Source organism: Artemia franciscana, chromosome 11 (assembly GCF_032884065.1).
Source record: "Artemia franciscana chromosome 11, ASM3288406v1, whole genome shotgun sequence".
Lineage (NCBI taxonomy): Eukaryota > Metazoa > Arthropoda > Branchiopoda > Anostraca > Artemiidae > Artemia > Artemia franciscana.
Genome location: NC_088873.1, coordinates 8,821,468 through 8,844,530, shown reverse-complemented (window position 1 = coordinate 8,844,530; position 23,063 = coordinate 8,821,468). Strand labels below are relative to the sequence as shown.

At 34.6% G+C, this 23,063-nt stretch overlaps 1 protein-coding gene across 1 annotated transcript; it reads left to right on the top strand.

Moving 5' to 3' along the window:
- The first annotated feature begins 523 nt into the window (after window positions 1-523).
- LOC136032768 (MAP7 domain-containing protein 1-like) lies at window positions 524-21,966 on the top strand. Its single transcript, XM_065713119.1, has 5 exons — window positions 524-680; window positions 6,316-6,503; window positions 8,746-8,907; window positions 13,769-14,144; window positions 21,554-21,966. Exons 2-5 carry the CDS (start codon window positions 6,360-6,362, stop codon window positions 21,565-21,567), a joined length of 696 nt encoding a protein of 231 aa, XP_065569191.1. The 5' UTR covers window positions 524-680; window positions 6,316-6,359; the 3' UTR covers window positions 21,568-21,966.
- The last annotated feature ends 1,097 nt before the right edge of the window (window positions 21,967-23,063 follow it).

Genomic DNA, 23,063 nt, shown 5'->3' with positions numbered 1-23,063 from the left:
TCTTGGGGTGGGCATGGGGCATTTGACTGAACTTGAGACTTTTTATTATGAATCTAACCTACTTTCAGATTTTACAATGATTAATAGCAAATAGCGTAATTACCCAAGGGTTGTCAGGTAATAACGCTCTTTGGCTAATAGGCGTGCAGTTAGTTCAAATCATTTGAACAGAAGTGATTATGTTGGACATAATGGATAATTATGGCCGGAAAAAAAACCCTTTGTGGTGGAAGCTCGGGCTCCCCTGGAAAATCTGGAGTCAGCATTTGTCCACCCCTGATCCCCCCCCCCAAATGGCGCCTCTGCTAAATTTATTCTGATATTCATAATGAATAGAATAATAATATAAGGAACAAAATAAGAATCAATGAAACAGAGGCTAAGGTTGTTGTGTTATTTAGAGTAAGAAGGATGTGAGCACAAAACAAATTCAGAACCCTCAACTTCTTTAGGCCTGCGCTATTTTATATAACGTTTTACTTAATTAGTGTTCTGCGAATTTACTTTCAGAAACCCCCTGAAGTTGAAGAGTTAAATTTGGCAACAGTAGAAAGTGTCATCGCGGCGGTTTTGAATAAGGGACAAAAGCGGCGTTAGGGCTGTTCTGCCCTGGTCATAAGGTCCTTGAAGACAAATGGCGGCCTGAAAACAAGAGGGCTGTACTGTCCTATTATTCTATGGTAAAATTCTAGATAAGGAGCTTTTGTTTCTTGGAAAGTGGATGAGTTAGGCAAATGTATCTGTCAGGAATGAATGTAGATTCTCACTGATCCCACAGGAAGGTATTCTGATGTATGTAGTTGTAGTGTGGAGGTATTTGGCTCCAAAGTAAATAATATTTTTTTTTAACTTACTTGGTTCCCTTACTAGCCAATGGTTTCTAGCAATTCTGACAATAGTTTAAATTAAAAGTTAGGTACTGGGCTATTGTAAAACATTATCTAGGCCTAATTGACATTTTGATGATATGGGATACAAAAAGAAAGTGAAAATTTTGTTTTTGAGTGCTCAATTTTTGTGTATTTAAGTGGCATGTAGCCTAAAGTCCAGACTTATTTCTACAATCCACAACATATACTTTTTATTTGTTTAGGCTATTAGGGAACATGAAACTATCATATATTTCAATTTATCTAATAAGCTGGCAATTGCTTGAAGTATTTCCTACAATGGTACTTTCAAGAAAAGAATTGGGTAAAATTTAGTTTAGCTGCTTTTTCCTATCTTGGAAAGGAGTTAAGGTTAGGAAAATAAAACTTCCATTAATGAATCCAGGGGCCAAACCATATTCTGGGAAGGCAATGCCAAGCTTCTATGTTAACCCTTATCTGATTTCTAAGTCTGAGAAATTTGCCTACTTGATAGGTAGTCTATACCTATTGGAATTTTGAAAAAACAACATTTTACCTTAATTTTCAACAATCAGTTTCTTTTTCTCTTGTTTTGGATCTTTGAACCTCATAACTTAGGATACAGCAAAGTTGTGAAGCTGAAAACAGTTTTTTAATGCTTCATTTAAGCAGAACATCTATTTTCAAGGTTCCACTTTTATAATAAAAATTATTTTTACAAGTCATCATAAGTCTACACCCTCTAGGGGAGAAGGAGTAGAGGTAGGTACTTCAAAATACCTTCCTAGGATATACTTTAGTCTGTAGACCCATCCCTGAAAGTTTCATTTTCCTAACCTAACCTGTTTCCAAGATAGCAAAAAGTTGTTAAACTATAATTTTACTCTAGCAAAATTCTAAGAATCAATAGATTGATTTAAAAGGAAAATCAGAGGCTTGATGCCATTTGGGATTTAAAATAAGAGCTCTGAGACATGAGGCCCTTCTAATATCAAAATTCATTAAGATCTGATCACCAACTTGTAAGTTAAAAAAAATCTCATTTTTTCTAATTTCCCTCTCCATTCTCTCCCCCCCCAGATGATCAAATAAGGGAAAACAACACTATCAAGTCAATTTGTGCAGGTCACTGACATGCCTACCAATTTTCTTTGTCCTAGCATGTCTAGAAGCATTGGACTTGCCCAAAGCACTGGATCCCCCTAACTCCCCCAAAGAAAGTGGATCTGGTCCAGTTATGTCAATCATGTATCTACAACATTTGCTTATTCTACCCACCAAGTTTCATCCTGATCTCTCTACTCTAAGCATTTTCCAAGATTTCTGGTCTCCCCCCCCCCCAAAGTCACCAGATCTGGTTTGGATTTAAAATAATAGCTCTGAGACATGAGTTCTTTCTAAATATCTAATTTCATTAAGATCTGGTTACCCATTCTTAAGTTAAAAATACCTCAATTTTTCCAAATTAACACCCTTGCCCCCAACTCCCCCAAAGAGAGCAGATCCATTCCAGTTATGTCAATCATGTGTCTAGGACTTGTGCTTTTTCTTCCCACCAAGTTTCATCCCAATCTCTCCACTCCAAGCATTTTCCAAGATTTCTCATTTCCCCCTCCAACTCCCCCAATATCACCAGATATGGTCAGGATTTAAATAAAAGCTCTGAAACACAAGGTCCTTCAAAATATCAAATTTCATTAAGATCCAATCACCCATTCATAAATAACAAATAACTTTATTCCTCATGCCTCTCAATACAAAATTTCTATACAACTGACACCTTTTTAGAAGAAAAATGTTATGGCAGGGCGAAGAGCAGATCGACTGCAGACAATTTCCATTTAAAGTCGTCCTATGTTAAAAGTCTTGAGATATGGTATGTTTATGTTTAGGCTATTGGAGAAGGCTTCCAGTGATTTCACTTTTTTGACTGGGAATGGTAGTTTGTTCCAGATCCTGATTACCTGGGGTATGAACGAATGATGGTAAGAATTAGATATTGCAATCTTCATCTTCATGGGCTCCAATTGCAGACTGTGCAACCTTGTGTTGCTTTGGCGAATTATTTGAACAAGCTAAATACCTTATAAGTTAAAAATACCTCATTTCTTCTAATTTTTCATCTCCCTCCAGTCCCCCAGATGGTTGAATCAGGGAAATGACTGTTATAAAGTCAATTTGTGCAAGTCCCTGACACACCTACCAATTTTAATAGTCCTAGCATGTCCAGAAGCACTAAACTTGCCAAAGCACTGGACCTAGTACTTTTGAAAAATAATGTACATGGAATAGAAACCTACCAGTACAATTAGTTTCCCATGAAATACATTCAGAATTCATATTTTATATATGAATTCTGGTAAATTGTCCCCTTGTAAAAATTTTCCCTGGAAAATTCACCTGGAAACTTAGCTCCTAGCAGAAAATTCTTTCATTGAAAAATAGCCCCCCATGAAATTTCACCCATACAGTAAGGTTCTCTTATATGTTGAATCTGATTGTGCAATTTTCATCACATCTGTTGATTTCTGGGATGTTTCTCTCTTTTTTAGGAATCTGGCGAATTTTCTCAGGTTTGTAGCAATATATAATAAATTTTGTAGATTTGGAATCAGCATAAAAAGCCATCTCTTTCAATTTATCTATTTATTAGAGTTATGGCTACTATTGGGCCGAGTCACTCTTCACTTATAGATTGTTACAACAAACTGTTTGATAATTGTCCTGGGTAAATATACATGCAGTGGATTTTACAACTTACAATCAATAAACCTAACCCACTACCATTTTATTAGGCTATATTTGGAGAGAGAAAAGTTTTTTCTTTAAATAATAGTTATATGTATCTTTTAAAAACATAGAGAATAAATTATGAGTTGATAAAACTAGTAATTTTGAAAAACAATATACAAGGAATAGAAACCTACCAGTATGATTACTTTTGCATGAAATACATTCAACTTTCTCCCCAAATGAAAATTGCAATATTCACAATATTAATGGCATGGCAGGGGGTGGCAAAATCTACATTTGCCCCCCCCCCCCAAGAAAAAAGATAATGGGACTCAGCAACATCTTGACTCTCTTTCATTGAGTGGCTACTTGGATTGATGTTATGTGTTTTATAATTTTGTAATTAAAATAAAGCAACCGTATATGCACACTGTAGTAGCTGAACCTTCTCCTAAAAAATTAGGAATGAAAGAGCAGATTGAATGATCTTACAAACTTTTTTTTCCATTTGAATACCATATTGAACATTGACTGTGTTTACGTAACTCTTGAAAGAAACTAAGACTCACCAGAATATAAGAAGCATTTAATGTGTTTGAAGTTTGAGAAGCGTTTACTTATCAGTTTGTATTTGATCTAATCTTCAGCAAGACTTGTTTCCTAATTTGGTTAATTTTGTCTTTTCTGCTTATATTTTGTTGCAGAATACTCCATATAATATTTGTCTTGAATTATCACATGCTGGAGACGTGAAGCTATTTGCTACCAGCCAAGTCTTTGTTTTTCTAATTACACATTAAGCTCTGTTAAAATCATGACGAATCTCATCCATAGTCATATTATGTGTACCTTCTTTTGCCTCACAGCTAGTGGATCAATGTGAAAGTGTCAGGGTATTTTTCATTTTTTGGGGGGAGAAGGGGCTCTTTGAATTTTATGCTGGTAGCAGGAGAGATTTTTCTCCAATCCTGTCAAATGAGTATATGTATGCTATGGGAACTTAGTTGAAGTTGATATGAAATTTTAATTGAAGGTAACCTTTCATTTGAGATATCTCCTCCCCTTCCCCCTCCAAAAAAAGAACTAGAGGCTGTCTGGCAAAAATAGGCAAAAACTTGCCCCCTTTTGATGTTTGCATATTTCCAGTAGATTTCAACTAAAATTGAGATGAACGCTCTGTAATTTTGTGTGTCTACTCTGTTTTGTTTTAATTACCTTTTCATTGTGGGGGGGGGCTATAGTCTATTGGTTGTCTTTCAAGGTTTACTGAGAGTTTTAGATAGCAAGCAAGTTTTTATGAATTTAATCAAACAGTTTGTGGTAACAAACTGTAAGTAAGGAGTGACCCAGCTCAATAATAACTGAAACTCCAAAAACGGTGATATATATGTTGATAGATATATTCAAAAGAATAGACTTATTATGCTTATTTCAAATATGTAAGTTTCATTAAGTTTAGTGTTACACATCAAAGACTATGTCCCTGAGAAAATTTAATGATTTTCTAAAAAGGGGAAAACACCACCTTAAAGTCAAAGAATCGTAATAAAAATCACACCATTAGATTCATCATACCAGATAATCTTATTTCAGAGGTTTCAACCTCCTGTCTGCGAAATATGGAATTTTAATTTTTTGCCAGAAGAAAGTTCATGGATTGTATCAATCAAATGGACCTAGAATATCGAGAGAGGGGTCGTTTGAACAGAAATTAAAAGTTCTAGTGCCCTATTTAAGTGACCAAAATGCGGGGGACAACTAGGCACCCTCCACTACCCTTTTCCCCCAAAATTATATGATCGAAATTTTGAGATAGCCATTTAGTTCATCATAGTTGAAAGGTCCAATAACTTTGGATATAACATGATCCCCCACAGACCCAGAGGAAAGGTCTTTAATTTATAAAAATTTGCCCATTGTTTACACATTACATTTGTTATTGGGAAGCATGCATACATTTTTGGGTGGGGGACGGATTTTCTGCGGGAGGGTTTTCCTAGGGGGAATTTTCCACAGGGAGGGAAGTTTTCAGGGTGTAAAATTGTCAAGGGAAATTTTACATGGGGAATTTTCCGGAATTCCTATTCAAAATACTTTTTATATGTCTTTCTTTCCCTATTCCGTCTTACTTTTACGCATGGAGTTGTTAAGGGCAAATCTCTGGGGTAAATTATAACTGGGATTGAATTTTCTAGAGGAAATTTTCATGTGGATGAGGATTTCTCCTTGGAGGTGAGACCAGATTTCCTGTCATTATTTAAAAAACGATCAGACATTAAATTAAAAAAAAATCAACTGAAAGTAAAGAGCAACATTAAAACTTAAAACAAACAGAAATTATTACGTATAGGTGGTTGCCCCCTCCTCAATACCTCACTCCATATGCTAAATTTTGAATTTTGTCTCAATTTTTTTAGAACAACTCCTGAACCACAAGGTTGTTTAATTAGAACAATAAGAAGCTTTTTGAAAAGTATTAAAAAACATTAGTGTGAAGAGCAAGGTGTTGAGAAGGGGGTAACCCCCTTCATAAACGTAATAATTTGTGTTCTTTTCAAGTTATAATGTTGCTCCTTACTTTCAATTGAGAAAACTTTTTTTTATTCATTATAAATTTAGATTCACATATAATATGGCATCTTGCTATAGCACCGTAAAACATGTGAAAATGTTATTGTCTTTAAGTAGAAGGGGTTCAAAAATAATAATTAATCCATTTCTAATGTTTCAGGAACAATACAACTAGTGTAAAGAGCAATTGAAACTCCTTGAGAAATGTCACAAAGTGCAGAAAGAAAGCGCAGACGTGCAGAATATATGAGGAAATATCGAGAAAACATGAGTGAAGAACGGAGAGCTCAAATTCGAGAATATGATGCCAGACGACGTAGAAGTAATTATATGCGCCGTGCAGTTGAAGTAATTATTCATCATCTTCCTTTAAAGTTTATTAATGAGTGAGGCTTACTGATGTCCTAATCTGGATTCAAATAAACAAAGACCCACTTCAGGGTCAAAGGCCGAATGGAAAAGAGGACCATATGTGCAGGTTAAAGGTCTAAGTGAGTTGAAAGAGGGGAGAAAACCGGCTATTTGTCAACTGAAATGCTCGCAAGGTAAACTTTTTTGGGTAGCAAACTCAGTAACCAGCTTGAACATGGATGCTCAGAAAAAAGGACTTAGATAGTAATGGACCTTGTTGGAATAAGCTTCTGGTCCTATGGTACCTCTAAGCATTTTCCAAAAGCAAGTCCTAAAGACGCACTTTGTGTGTGCCTATGCTTGTTTGATACTGAACCTTGGTTCAGTCTGTACCTATGCATACTGAACTTCGCAGACTTTTTCTGTCATGTTTTTTTATGTTCTTTCTCCTTGAGAGGCATCAGCGGCTAATAAATTTGGAGGTAGGGTTGCAACAGATTTTGATGATCAGTTGGTAATTTTTTCTAATGAAAATCAATATTTTAGTAAAGTTATGACAATTTTTTTGTAATTTTGCCACACTTTATGTGGCCATTCTTATTATTGACTAGCCAAATCTGTTCAGGGTGGTGGCCAAAAACATGTATGAAAGGGGGCCAAAGACACTTCTTGCAATTATCTTAAGTTGAATATGCAAATTTTTCTTCACTTTCTTGTAGCTGGATAAGGACAATAAAACTGGTCTCTTTCATAGTAGTTAAAAAAAATAATTTTTAAGATTATTTTAAAAAAATTTTTTAAAAATAGTAGTTCACTGCAGCCAGAGTTTCTGATTGGAAAAACTCAAGAAATTTCAAAAGTAGCAAATATATCTCAATGCATGCTGTATGTATGTTAATAGGCATTTTTTTGTCACTATGACATTGCTTCTCTGATCTTACCTCATTCTGCTAAATTTTCGTTTTTTTTTTTGTTCAATGTTCAATGATCCTTCAGTCAAAGTGTTTGAAAACTATTTCTTCTACCAACTGGAGCATTAAATTGGAGCTGAACTTTGATTTTCTTAAAAATGCCCTGAGAAGTATGATTGGAGTCCCTGCAGAAACCCTGCAGAAATCGGCCCTCTTTTATTTCATTAATTAATTTTTACAAACATTTAGAAAAGTTCTTCAAAGAAAAGTAAAGAGCATCTGTTATAACTTAAACAGAACGGAAATAAAGTTTTTCAAATTTATAACAAACAGAAAGTACAACAGGTTATAGTACGCTATTGGCCTCCTCCTCGTTTTTCACTGCTTTTTGCTGAGAACGTTTTATATTTTTAACAGTCTTACAGATAAGCCTTACAGATAAAATTATGGATACTCGCCCCACCCCTCTCTAAGATTAAAGGCTTGAGTGTCATTTCTTTTTACTGAAAAAAGGAAAAAGATCTTTCAGAACCATTGCTGGTGCATAAGGCGTCAAATAGACGATTTCGTTGATGGGCGAGTTATCGAGCAAATCTTTCGCCTTTTTACTGAAAACGATTTGTATTTTGCACAGCGAATTTTTTCCCGCACGTCAAAAAAGCAAAAAAGTTAATGATAATAATAGTCTAGATTACAAGAAAGAAAAAAATATTTCTTAGAAATTTACATTTGTGACTTCTAATTAAGTTTTCAATGAAGCTTCTTTGTCAAAACTTTTCCTTCTGATTCCATTTTATCTGTAAATGTATAAAATTGATACAAAAAAAAACTTTCAGCGGGAACATTAGTCATTTTAAATTTTAATTTGTTGAAATTTAAAATTAATTAAAATTTAAAATTTGTTTAATATTTTTAGTTTGTTGATGCAGTATTTTGAATGGACTAGTCAATAAATGATTTAATAATTTGGTTTTCTATTTCTATACATTTAATGGATTGTGATAAAATTGAAGAGTATGGATAAAAATTAGTTTGGATAAAATTCAAGAGAGTTAATGAAATTATTGGTTAAATTGGTTAAATACAATTTGGTTAAAATTTTTGGTTATTGACTGATTGGTTAAAATACAATAACATTCATTTTTGGAAGTCTCATCGATTTTTGATTTTTCAATGCTACTACTATTAAATAGAAACCGGGAAAACAAGTTGTTTTTTTTTTCAGGAAAGCGCAAATTGGCCTTCGGAGGGCTTATAGCCTAAGCCCTCAGTGTTTTTTTTTTATGTATGTTTGAATTTATAATTCATTTTAATTCTGTTTATTTTAGGGCAATAAAAGGAGGCTAACAGCCGAAGAAAACGCTGAAAGAAAAAGGAGGCAAGCAGACTATATGAAAAAATATCGCCAAAATATGAGGGAAGAGCAGAAATCACAAATTCGAAAATATGATGCTATGTGGCATAGAAGTGCAAGGTGGCCTGTAGTTGAAGTAAGTAAAATATGATGTAGTTAAAGTAAGTAAAATATGAAAATATGATGTTATGTAGCATAGAAGTGCAAGGTGGCCTGTAGTTGAAATAAGTAAAATATGATGTAGTTGAAGTAAGTAAAATATGAAAATATGATGTTATGTGGCATAGAAGTACAAGGTGGCCTGTAGTTGAAGTAAGTATTAATAATTTTCGTTCAACAATTATATGTTAGGATCAGTAGATATTGACGCCATAATCTTCAAGTACGTTTGTGAGGGGCAAAGAGCACTGCATTAACTGAGTAATTGTGAATTATTTGAAAAAAAGTGAGGGTTGAAAACCCAAAGGAGTGGAGAAAGGCGACAAATCAGTTGATGAAGATGTTCTATTCATTAGCTAAAAGACACGTAAAGGAGGCAGCTTTAGGTAGTAATAAATAAGCTGAATAACAAGCTGGTCGTGTCGTCATCAAAATACTACCTGGTGGATTAAATAGCAACAATTGAAAAAGCTTAAAATAGCTCCCCAGGGTCTAAATAATTTCTGAGACCACACTGGCTAATCATGATAAAACACAAAATCGCAAAGAAAGAAGAACGAGGACAATAAACCTTTCACCGTTACTGAGAAAGGGTCATCATATTCTAACTTTGCGTTTTGCTTTAAGGTTTGGTTTGTTTTTTTATATTTTTATCAGTTTATTCTACACTGTGGACGGTCAAGCAGAAATCTTGACCGAAATATTTGCATAATTTTCAATTTTTTCACTGGTTGTTTATTGTCCTCGTTCTTCTTTTCTTTGCGATTTTGTGTTTTGTCCCCAGGATCTGTAAATATGCACTTTTGGTATGAGTTATATCAGTGTTTTCTTATATTTAAATGGACCAGTCCCGGTTCTGTCAAGTAAATACAAGCCGGAGAACAGGATTCAGCTCACAGTTATGTTATCTTTCTTAGCTCCTAAAATTTTTTTAGTTCCACTGATAACTCAGATTAAAGGGAACTCTGACAGCACTTGACATTACTGCAGGTAAGGCTCTAAACTTTTGTTAATTTTTAGCTGGTGCCCCAAATAAAATCGCAATTCCGATGCTCATGGACATTTCTTACATGTAGAAAAAAGTTATATTTGTCCTCCTTCTTCTAGCCCCAGAACTATGAAGTTAAATAACATATTGTAGTGTATTGCCGTTGCCCCGAACTCAAAACTTATTTTCGGAACTACTGTCCCTTTGACCCAGGGACCGAAGGATTAAGTATGCAAACTGTTTGGGGAAAAAAGTTTTTTGGCAATAATTGTGACTTCTTTCTAAGCAAAAATTTATTTGTTTAGTCTCACTTTTCTCAGATCGAGGTCCCCTGCCTAATTTCTTATGGACGGTATTTCGAAACCTTTAAAAAGTTTTTGGGCCCATGCAAAAGGGTCTGTGATCCCAAATTTTTTTTTTTCTACATCAGCATGCTTTTATCTCATGTTTCAAGCTGTTTGTGGGAAAAAAATCATCCCCTTTGGTTTCGTTTTAAGGTAAATCTAATGTTTTTTTTTTTATACTTGGGCTTTCTTTTACCCTAGGACTTACTAACAAAAGCGTAAAACTGATCAGAATTTATTTTTGGTGAATGTGTGTACACTTGGTCCGGGCATTGACCGGTATAAGTCTCCAACCACTTGAAAAAAAAAACTGTTTTGGGCCCCGTTTTTCGCGGTACGTAAATTTCCTTCAATACTTTTCTGGTGTATTGGGATCCCCGTGGCCCAAGGACTTGAGAACATAAGTTTCAAGATGACCGAAAAAAAGTTTCTTTCGGTCTATTTAGCCCAAGGACCGTCGTAAGTGTCAAGCCGTTCAAAATAAATGTTTTGGACCTTTAGTTCCTATTTTCAAGTGAGTCAACTTTCTTAATTTTTCTTTTCGTATATTGAAGTCCTTTTGCCCAAAGGACTAATAGACATAACTTTCAAGCCTATCGAAAGAATTTTATATGACTCCAATCTAGATTTTATAAGTTTCCATTTTGCCCATGGACTTACGGCTGAAGTTTCAAACTGATCAACAACAAATAACAGTTTGTTCCTCAATTCCAACACATTATGTAGTCCTCTTTGCTCAGGAAGAAATCTCTGCAACTTTTGAGCCAATTGGACGTCCGAGATCCAAAACGCTCGTTTATCCTCTTTAAATTCCTGTTGGTTTAATATTTTTCTACATTTCAGCAAGAATTTAGCAATTTTCCTTCAACTCGTGTTGATAGCAACCGGGGACGACCTCTTAGTGATCACTCTAGTCCAAGTGAATCCAAAGAGCTTGGGGAAGTCAGCTCCCATCCAACTGGACAGAATTGTGAACTATTTAGATATTTCAAAAAAATTCTATATTTCAGATTTTTCATCATTCCAAATTATAAAATTATCATTCATGTACCTACCCCAAAATTTAGTTCGGGGGTAATATTTTTATAATTTAAAATTATGGGGAATCTGAAACACAAAGGTTTTTGGAACATGGAACATCTAAATAAATTTTTTTTTGGGGGGGGAGGGGGGGTAGTCTGTTTGATTGAACTGGGAACAGAAAATAAATAGCTGCTTTTAGATATGTAGATATATCTAATATAGATATGTCTAATATAGATATATGTAGAGATAGATATATCTATATATCTAACGTCCGAGTCCGAGGTCCATTTGGCTTTTGAGCCAAAAAGTCTGAGATCCAAAACGCTCGTTTTTCCTCTAAATTCCTGGTGGTTTAAGCAACGCTTCTTTACAAAGCTACGTCTATGGAAAATCATTCGAAAGAGGACAGAAATTACAGATTGGTCGGATTGTGAACTAGTGTGGAACTTGATGAAGTAGCCATTATAGTTCTAACGCTTCCAAGTATCTCAGTTTCCACTAAGAAGAGTTTCAGCTCCCCCAACATTCATCTGATAAACACGATTGACTTGAAGCTGGCTAGATGGGTAGTTGTCTGTGTTCCCTACAACCTCAAGCTTCTTGAGATAAAGGTGACCGGAGATTAGTTCCAGAAACCAGAATTTAGGCTCAGTCACAGTAACCTGAATCAGAAAAAGAAGAGCTGGATTTGCCAGTAGATACTGTTGATTAAAATGTTACAATATTTAGGTTCCAGTATTTATTCAACATTTTGCAGTTACTTTCCCGAATAAAATAAATAAATTAAAGATAGTTTATTACGAACAATTTTTTGTTAAAAACTATTTTACATACCATTTTTTTTTTCGCTGAAATTACGACGTTTTGATTTGCTATGATTTTTCTTCTTCTTTTTTCTCTAACTTATTCTGTCCTATCGCCTTTATATGAGCTATCTAGAAGTTAATGTGACAAATTCCATGAAACAAAAAGCGGAGGAAAAAAAGGCTCGTTACTGGTTTCGATAATTTCAGGATTTTTTAGACATGACTTGTCAAATTGGTTACTTTCAATTTACAGTTGGCAAATAATATCATTCAGGAACTGATTTTGATAGTCAAAGGATTTTTGTGACTTTCAGTTATTTTTTCTTACTTTTGTACTTACATTTGTTTATTCTTGAACAGCTACTTGTTAAATGTTGAAATTATTTTTTTTATATAATTTGTTATTGGTAGAATTTAATTCACACTGCCGACCGTCTTTTTATCAATGTCGTTTTCCATGATTCTCAGTGACTTGACTCCCCCTCCAAAAAGGTTAAAAATAAAGTCAACTGTGAGGTACCTCATAAACATTTATAGTAGCTAATGATTCAAGGCTATTGATTTACTTTTTCATGTAAATGAATTTTCTCATTGGTTATCAATTGATACATGCTTATTCATTTTTCCAAGTTTTCATTTTTATATATGTAGGTAAATGTGTATGTATTTATATGGACATTTGATTGCAGTGTGTTAGATAGTACATAGAGACGATTTCAAACTTTTAATCTTAATAGAAAAGATTTCAACTTTTAATCTTTTTTGGTTTACTGCCACCTCTTTCCTAAATTTACGTATCTCTAAAATTTACATACCCTATAATTTACGTACCTCTTCAACGGGGCCCAAAACAGTTTTTTTCCCTAAATAATCAGGAATCCCGGGTTGAAAAATGTTATTCTTGAGAATGCATTTGTGATCATGTTCGGTTATTGATCAATCAAGTGTTTTGATACTGAAACCTAAAAAAGAAAGACAAAAAAGCGGACTTCATCATATTGGCTTCTAGAATTCTTACATATATGATGCAGAATAGAGTCCACCTATATATGCAAATTGCATGGTTACAATAATGATAATATTCATTCTGCTTCTGTAGCTTTAAAGAAAACGTATACCTTCCTTTTTCAGAAAAAGCTATTACCTTCCTTGATTTGGAAAGACTTTGGAAATCCATAGGAACTGTAAAAATCAATCCAAAAAAATTCTTTAACTGCGCTGATTGAAAGTTTTAAGAAAATGAGAATTAAGACTCTAAACGACAATTGAGTTAAATTAAGGGCTAAACCTTTTCGTCTTAATGCTCATCCATTCTGAATTGAACAATAATTAAAAAAAAAAGAAAAGAAAACCAAAAAATAAAAACTACAAGGAACTAAAAAAAAATTGAAAATACAATAGTGTATGTCAAAAAGACGGGTTTCAGGTTTGGGAATGGAGTCATTTTGGTGTACGGTTATATTAGAAAAAAAATGTCAGTTTTACAAGACCTGTGCGAAAAGATTGCGACGAAGGTGTGACCAGTAAGAACTCTAATCTCAAAGCTGAACAACCGCTGTTAAAAAGTTCACTTTATAAATGATTGCCTATTTCTGGACTTAGTCGTAATTTCGATTATATAACATCAGTATTAAAGTGAGAAATTTATTAATTTTGACCCCTTTTATTTTTCAGGCAGCTACACCTCTTTTGCAACCAAAAGCTGAAGTTAAAGAAGAGCCTGTTTATCCAAATGAAGGTAATATAGTTATTCACCCAACTGCAGAAAATGCTACCAACTTTTGTCAAATTTTCATCAAAGCTGAACAAGAGGATGTTGCAGATGTTAAGCCCTCGGTTGAGCAAATCTCCTTACCAACGGAACAATCAAAGGTCAAACAGAGAATTAAGACCATTATGGATAATCTACAAGTTAGGGAGGAGCCTCGTCCAGTCATCAATAGTATCGTATCTAATCATGTGCCTGCGCTTTTATCTGCACCTGTGTTATACTTGCTTATACCAGCACCTGCATCTTTGTCTGTGCCTACATCTGCACCTGAACTGCAGCGTAAGTGCTTGTTTTAATTTTCCCTACTTTTACACAAAAGTAGATTAAGGGTTTAATTCCCCAATAAAGGTCAGTGAATTTTTTGAAGGGAGAGGATGTAATAAAGGTCGCCCTTTTTGAAGGGAGGGGATTAAGATATGTGTACAAGTAGAAGTCAAACCTAGAGGAAAATATCGCTCCTGATCTCCAATCTAAAAACCTTCCGATACTTCTTAATGGAAAATACCCCACCTCAGGGGTTCGTATCTAAGTTTTCGAGGTTTGCGCAGCCCTGTCTACGTGCCCTGATATTTCAAGCGAATCGTATCCAGAGTGAAGGGTGTTACTGGACTTCAAACCCCTTCCCTCGCCCAAAGGTTCAATTCGACTAGCAAAAAAGCGGTAAAAATGCATACATGTCGTACTGACAGTTATATTTTTTTTCCTACACTTAATAGGAAGACTTGTACTTTTGTTGAAGACTCAAATTCTCAGAGACTTGCTTAGAACTAACTGAAAAACTACCCGAAACTGTACAAAGCAAAAGGATAATTGTTAAGGATATTTCCCTTAGTATCACCACCAGTGAAACCGTCCACTAGGTGTAGTTTGTTCCGTTGGGGCAATGAACAGTTGGCTGAAAGACGCCCAATGGTAATTACGGATATAAAGGTTTATTAGCGGATATTAGCAATAGAATAATCGTTTATTAGCAAAAGAATAATCGTTAAGGATATTTCCCTTAGTATCACCACCACTGAAACCATCCACTAGGTGTAGTTTGTTTCGTTGGGGCAATTGGATGAAAGACGACCAATGGTAATTTCGGATATAAAGGTTTATTAGCGGATATTTGAGTCGTTAGTCTCCAAATCGATTTTCATCGTCAACCTATGCAGTGAATAAAAGGAGAAAGATTATACGTTGTTCAATTTTGATATATAATAAAAGTATGTGAGTGAAAAATAATCAATTTCTTCCGAGAAAACTGGAAAACACGGGGCTGAAAATTATTTTCTCTTTCTGCAGTTTACAGTCCCATATCCCTAACTGATAATATTGGCTGTGTACCTAAATGTTGAAAATGCTGGTTATTGCTATAATTCCCATTTCCGACTTCTAAGACGCGTTAATTTTTGTTCATTTTGTATTTTAAATACGTTTCTTTTATTAAAAATCTTGGTCTTAAAAATAGGCTAAGACATTTATGCTGTTACCCAGCAAGTGTATCATAAAGACAGAGCAACAAGTGTTTTTGCCTCTTTTAATTATTAGTATGGTACTACTAGTAGTAAAATTCTTTCTCACTGAGTTAATTTGCTTTCTAACATGAATTAAGATCTCTAGTTAGAATGCCCCTTTTGATGTTCGACAGTAACCTGCCTGTTTACTTTTGGTCCCATTCCATAAATTCTGCAATTTCGAACTTAAAAGAAAAAATCACATTTGACTGAAAAAATTACGCATTTTTGATGAATCGTAATTTACCTGATTATTTCAAGGTTCTCTGAAGATAAACCTTTCAATGGAAAGTTTATTTGTGGTTGATTTTTAGCAAAGAAATTATGAAATAGAGCGGTAATATACTGCTCAGCCCGGGACCAAATTTTAGCACAGCTTAGATATACAATACAGCTATGAAAACTCCTATCTTGCCCATGAGAAGCTTTTGGTACAGAGCTCTGAACTTGACACTTCCTAGATCGTACTACAACACCATAGGCGGGGACGCAATTTTGTTTTGTTTTTCCAATTGGTCCGATCTTTTAGATTCAGACTGCCAGTTTCCTGTCTCCAGCCACTAGCATCGCTACCGCGCACTGTGTCCCAAAAATAAATCGAGTTTTCATAAATGTATTGTACATCTAAGTTGTGAATTTTAGGTAATGGTAACAAATTGGCTACCGGTTGGCACAGTTGACACATCTGTGATCAAAAAGGTTTATAATCTCTTAGATTGCCGTATAGATCACTGGAAAAAATTTATTCCAGTAAATTATTATAGGGTAAATTATTTGTTTGGCAAAAGATCCAAACTATTAAACATAGTAAAGTGTTGTTGCGTTTTTGAATGCACGAGTAAATCCAAGAAATAACAAAATTTCATCAGTAAATAAAGTAGTTCTCTTATCATGAGCTTGTGTAGGGAATCATGTTTTTCTTCTGAATTTTGTCCTAGCAAATTGTGATTCCCATCTATTATTGACTGCACACTGGCATTCAGGGGAAGAGACATGGTGCAACCTCTAGCCCCGAATAGTGGGAATTTTATGCAAATATTCCTGGACATTTCTCTAGATATTCATGAATATCATCTGCGTATAATTTGCCTGTTTCGTAATATTCATCCCCCCCCCCAAAAAAAAAAAAACAAACAAAACAACGAATTGTCTCATTAAAAAAAATGATTCTGCATTAATATAAACCCTATTTCAAGGTTTAAAATTGTTTCCTAAATTTTTTAGTACAGATAGAACTATTAAACGAGGTCTTTCTTGGTACGCACGACTTTAACTGTTTTACCCAGCGTTTCAAATGTTTAATATGCAAATTAACCATTTATTGCTCCTTTTACACATCTTATCCAGCTTGCAGCTAATTCAATTGGAACTTTTTCTTGAGAAATTAACTTTTAACACGCCAAAGTCAGTTGCAGCAAACCAAGGAATAAGCAAATTAATGCTAGACTGATTGTAGTTAGTTTACGGAAAATCAGTCTGAGCAAAAAACCGTCATGTTAAAGTTTCTAATATTTTGTGAGTTAAGCGCATTATATGTGCTATATACATTATGGACACATTATATACACTAAATACATTATGGAATTTTTTTGGTCTTTAACTGGACGCACGGATAGGTCGGTACCCACACCTGTCAGAACTCCCTGTCGCACAATTCTCCGTTGCATAACTCCAATCGTTCATCTCCCCACCACACAGTTCTTTATCAGTCCTAATTATGGATAATTTCTAGTTTTTATTAAAGAAAATTTTTGGTTTGAACACTTGTGTTGGGTTGTCGCCTCTGAATTATTTGTCTCTTTATTGTGTTGTGAGAGCAATACTTTGGTTTTGTCCCGTTTCTTTTTTTTCTATGCCGCCGATGTCGGCTTATTCCTGGAAACTGGTAAGGGTCTAACCTGTGCGGTTTTTACGGAAAGTGTGGACCTCAGGCCGGATTGATGAACATGGCATTACATTTTGGAAAGCTCCGCAGAACTCTTGTCTGGGGCCAAAAAGGATGGTTTTGCTTGTCCACAAGCCAGAGCCTATGGTGTGCGGAGTTATGAAGCCTATTTCAGAGAGGAGTATATGAAGTTGTGCAGCCCAGCTTTCGTTTCATCAAACCATGTTTCTGCTTTCAAGTGGAAAGCTCTGTTCTAGCAGGCAAGCAGGCAGGCACCAATTTCAAATTGAAGATGGACTAAAATCTATAACTGTTAAATATATGCGGCAGTTACCCGGCCCCACAGCCAATATATCTTCTTTGAGTGATAAATAGAAAAATTTACAGAAGCAAAAAAGCGGCATTTTCCCATGGGTCCGAAAGCGCTGCCGTGATTTTCGCTGGGTTTATCATTTGTTTTTTTCGGACTTGGGATTGAGGTGGAGAAATGTTATCAGATGTACCTCTTAAACTATAAAAGTTCTGTCATTGCTAAAGAAATTGGAGCTTATCCTTTGCTCCTTTCTAAGTGGTGACGTTAGAAAGTTGGCCTACGGCAAAAAATCAACTTTTGAACTAAGACAGATAGAATTTTTTTTCGAATGCAAGCGATAGCTCTTGATGAGCTGATCAAAGTATATGTCAACCATTTTTTGGTTAAAAAAATTTCTTCGTGAGATATACTAGTTGTGAAAGTTTCAAGGGGTTGACAACTTCAGTATTAGGGTACACACTGAAACCAAAAATAAGCCGATACCAATTGTGAGACATGTAGGGGACTTGTAAGTAGGAAAGGTCGGCTGTTAGTTCATAATCATCTTCGGCAGTGAGGGGTTTGCAAATTTTGCTATTTGGTGTACCTATTATTTGTTATTTGATTGTAAGACCGAGTTGGTTCCAGTGGTAAGACATGTAGGGGACTTGTAAGTAATAATCGACTGTTAGGCTACAATCATCTTTAGTGAAGAGGGGTTTGTAACTTTTTCTAGTTTGTTTAGCCTACCCATACTCACTGTAACCTAGAATTAAGTGTTTACGCAATGGGTACAAACGATAACGTAAAACAACGAGGCAGTTTCGTAATAATTAATAGAGTGTCATCTATGGTATTTTGATCCTGAAAAGTGTTGATCCTACAATCATCTTTAGTGAAGAGCGGTTTGTAACTTTTTCTAGTTGGTGTAGCCTACCCATACTCACTGTAACCTAGAATTAAGTGTTTACGCAACGGGGACAAACGAAAACGTAAAACGAGGCAGTTTCGTAATAATTAATAGTGTCATCTATGGTATTTTGATCCTGAAAATTTATGGATAGCTTTATAATACCAACTAGATTATATAAGATATTGTTCCAAGTCTTGATCCGTCACGATGTCTACGATTGAAAAGGATAAAGTTCAACTGGCTGCAAAGTCAATTTAGTCCCTTCTTTCGATATTCGTTTGTTATTTTTGTTTTTTCAAGGCTGAGGAATAGCCTTTGATCATGTGATTACTGATCGCTTTCGTCTTTGAACATAACGTTTTAAAAGCTTTGATAGGCTGACAACTTCAGCATTTAACCGATAGCAAAGAAACAAAACCAAAGTGTTGCTCTCGCAACACTTTATTCAGCGAAGCCGGACAAAGGTTGCCGCAACATTTCACGTTGCTCAGGCAACGTAGGTCTAGTTGTTTTTAATATTTGGTAAATGACGACTTATGCTTACTTACGACACGACTGCCTGTCCATGAATTATTCTTTATGGTTGATTGTGTATGGCTATGCTGTTTGACCTATGTAATTGAATGGATGAGTAGGGTTAAGGCCTCATTCAAGTAATGATGTATATTAATTACTAAAGTGGGAAAACAGTCTTCCTTTTCTCCTTCTGTCGTCTTTTTTTTAATTATTTAAACGCAGCCTGTAACCTAAACTGTTCATAAATGACTCGTTAAGTGCTTCTTGGCTTGTTAAACACTGGTCTTATTTTGCAGTATAGAAATCTGAAATCTAAGACGGCAACTACATATCCCGTAAATGTTGCTTAATTACCGCTAAAGTTGATACATAAGAGTTTTTGAACTAAAGGAAGGGGTAAGGAAAATCTGTTGGGGAGAGATGTGTTTTGGAAATATTAAATTCCGAGTAAAAGTAAAATGGTTTTTATATTTACCTTAAAGCACTCGCACAAATTACTCCTAAAGCAGATTTTTATCATAAATACTACAGGTATATTTGACCAATCTAGATTTTTTCCCTAAGATTTTGCCTTAGAAAGTAGTACAAAGTTTGTAATTAAACTACAAAATTGATATAAAAATACAATTATAGCGTTTAGTCAGGCAAGATATCTTGGATGAGTTCCCAAAATATGCCCAAAGGCAGGTCCACTTGAGGCTGTTCAAGTATTGAAAAAATTAAAATAACAAAATATTTCATATTCTGGCTGGATGTGTGCCTGAGAGCTCCGCGTAAGCATCAAGTGACCTTCAAATAGGCTTGATCGCCCCATACAATCCAAATCTTCAAAGCGCATTTGGTCCTGGAACAGGCTTGTCGCTATTAGTGTATACCTGTCCCTTCAATTTAAAATTATAGCCCAGAGGCAAGCACTGCTGAAGTTATTTAAATTTCGTCTAAATCCTGTGGGGGGGGGGGGTGCAAAGTTGGAGCCAATTTTCCCAAATCAAGTGAAAATGATAGGAAAAACTGAAAAATAAGCCATTTGATACCATTAAGATACCACATAGTACTATAAAGATACTTTATAGTAACATAAAGGTAAATATATACTAAATAAAACTGCTTCGTTTCTGTTGATGTTTGAATTATGCAGGTTTATCTGCAGTTTTGACAAGATTTTTGAAGAAACAAAATTTTACTTAGGGGAGGGGGAACAAACTTGTGTCTGGGGGAGTTAAAATGAGGTCTGGGAGGGGCAGTTGTCCCCCTGCCCCTTAGCAAATTACAGCCCTGGCCGCTATTGATACAAGAAGTGGGTCCTTGTCTAATCGGATGAAATACCTGTCTCTTCAGTTTAAAATTATAGCCCAAAGGCAAGCACTGCTGAAGTTATTTAAATTTTAGATTATCATCATAATTGAGTCCTGTTGTAGTAGAATTTTCAAGCAAATTGAATAGCTCGCCCAGTCACATTTAAACATTATTAGGGTAGAACCACTGGTAAGCAACAGCAAATTAGTGTTAAATTAGATCATGAGTAGCTACAGCTGACGCCCGTTTAAGTCACATTGAGAATCACTCAAAGAGAGGCTATGTGGTCCAACCTAACTGTAGATGTAGTTTATTCTACTACATTTGAAAGGTTCTTTTTACCTCAATGTTGCAATTGTTGTTTTTTATGCTGTAAATTGTAACAATTGAAACTACAATTTGAAATAATTCTCGGTTTTTATATCAAAATTCTCGGCTTTCGGAGGCTTGCTTTCGAATTTTAAAATATATAAGTAAAAACACTGTTGACATAAGGTGCGTTTTTGCGCTTTAGTCCTGTTGAAGCCGTCTTTCTTTATTTTGTAGAAATCTAAACTGAAAAAAAAAAAAAACACGAAAAATATTTCTGTCTTCGTATATTTTTTCAAATTAAGTGCAGTTTATAAAACATTCATTGCAAAAAAAAAGCTATGATAAACTAGCAATAATATTCTCTTTTTATTAAGAATAAAAAAGAAAATAATAATAAAATAAATCGATTTACGACTCTATGAAAGTCGGCCGTCCAAACCCATAGCGCATTTTTTTGTGATTATAATCTATTTAAGAGGAGGCATTTTGATTTCGAAGAATCGAGCTGGATACCAAAGAAAAATTTTGGACTGGCGAGGGGATGGATAGTTCCTATTGGCTCCAAATATAGGCCTATAATTCTCAAACTGACCCGAGGAGAAATCTTTAGGAACGATCTTAATTGGACCCCCCCCCCTTGTGTCTGCAGGCCTTATAGTTTCGGTAGTCTGTATCCTGACTTGTCAAATTCTCAGGGAATATTTTCCAGATGTAGTAGGGTTCTGCAGTACCTGGTCAAATATTTTATTATCCAAAGGCTCTGGAAATTTGCGTCTCAGTCTTTTATGGGGGTTTCACATTGCCATTCTATAATGTAAGCAACTTTATGTAATAATGTAAAATGGTCTAGGATTTGTCAGCTAAAAACATCCCACCAATTAGAATCAAGTTAGTATTTTTACGAAGCTACGTAAACCATTGTTATGAGACTTTTTAGTCAATGGCTTGTAATATCTTCTTTTACTTTTTTTTTAGATCTTTTGAAGTGATAGTAGTTTAAAACATGGAGATAGCTGAGGATATTTGAAGGTAAAAAGTGATTTAAAAGAAATACGTCCCATTTGACTTTTACAATAATTTTGCCAATTTATATGGAAGTACTTGGTATACAACCTAATCTTGCTTACAAGTGAAATGTTTTTTTTTGAGGATTTAAAGTGCTGTTGTCTGTTTTTCAAAATACTATATTCAGATGATGAACCTAGTGAACTCGTGGGTTGGAAATATGTTGATAGAGCAGGGCTTATGCTATATGATAAATGTATATGTAGCGAATTGGTATCTTCACTTTCTGTGAGTCTCGCTTTGTGATCTATCCTTGCTTTTGTTGTTCGGAATATTTAGAGTTTCAACTTGTTATGTATTTTGAATAAATTAGAACTTTTTTTTATCATATATATCTTTTATGCAAATATAAGGGAAATTGACGAGTGGAAATTATATTTTGACATCAAACTGATGATGTACCCAAAGAAAACACACAGAAAATGGTGCGGCAAGTATCCTGGACCTTCCAGTACAGAATCCAATTTTAATTTTTTTGAGGGAGACGGTATTATTTACCTTGATGAACGAACAAAATTAATGGGAAATCAAGGGTTTTGACATGAGCTTTTGAAAATAAACAAATAAATTGAGCATAACTAATTTGGATATTTGATGGCCAAAATTTGCGATTATATTTCTTATCTGGGTTGCAGTGGTCCTAAAAATAGAGTGAGATCAAAAGAAGAAGTACACTATTAGAACCGCCTTGACTATATAGGGAACTTATCGTCCCTTGGCTTGTACAACAAGCGATATATATTGTCTTGAAATTCAAAAAAATTTGCTGCAACCACGATATTCTGCATATACGGCATCTTTTGTTCTTTTTCTTTCATTCTTTCTTTTCCATCTCAGATAGCTTGGCACTGAAACATCGTGGAGAGCTGTCTAATGGCTTATTTTAAAGGGAATCGATGGGACTAAAATATTTTGTCATTAAAAATACATTTTTAAAACATAATCTATTTTTTTACGAAAAACTACATTTTCTGTAGTGCTGTAGTAGCTTATTTTGTTATAACATCAGGAATTCGTCACCTCTACGTGCTTTGCAATTAAAAAGCATTTAAAACCAAATCAATTGTTTTACAAACAACTGCATTTTCATATACTGGATAATGAAGATCGTCATAGTTTTATACATACATACATACATATATATATATATATATATATATATATATATATATATATATATATATATATATATATATATATATATATATATGTATATATATATATATATATATATATATATATATATATATATTATTTATTTATTTATTTATATACACAACCGAGGCATTTTTGCTCTTGAAAATGGGAGGTTCTATGAACGGATTTTTAATATTTATAAATCTATTGGCATATGCGAATCGTTCCTCGTTAGCTATTGGGTCAGTTTAGGCCCTAAATTGCTGCTCGGTGCAACCCTATA

What these genes read in the sequence shown, in the direction of transcription:
- LOC136032768 (XM_065713119.1), top strand. Translation starts at nt 6,360, where the DNA reads ATGTCACAAAGTGCAGAAAGAAAGCGCAGACGTGCAGAATATATGAGG. An exon ending in ATATGCGCCGTGCAGTTGAA is followed by an intron (nt 6,504 to 8,745) that starts GTAATTATTCAT and finishes TGTTTATTTTAG; the next exon opens with GGCAATAAAAGGAGGCTAAC. An exon ending in CAAGGTGGCCTGTAGTTGAA is followed by an intron (nt 8,908 to 13,768) that starts GTAAGTAAAATA and finishes TTTATTTTTCAG; the next exon opens with GCAGCTACACCTCTTTTGCA.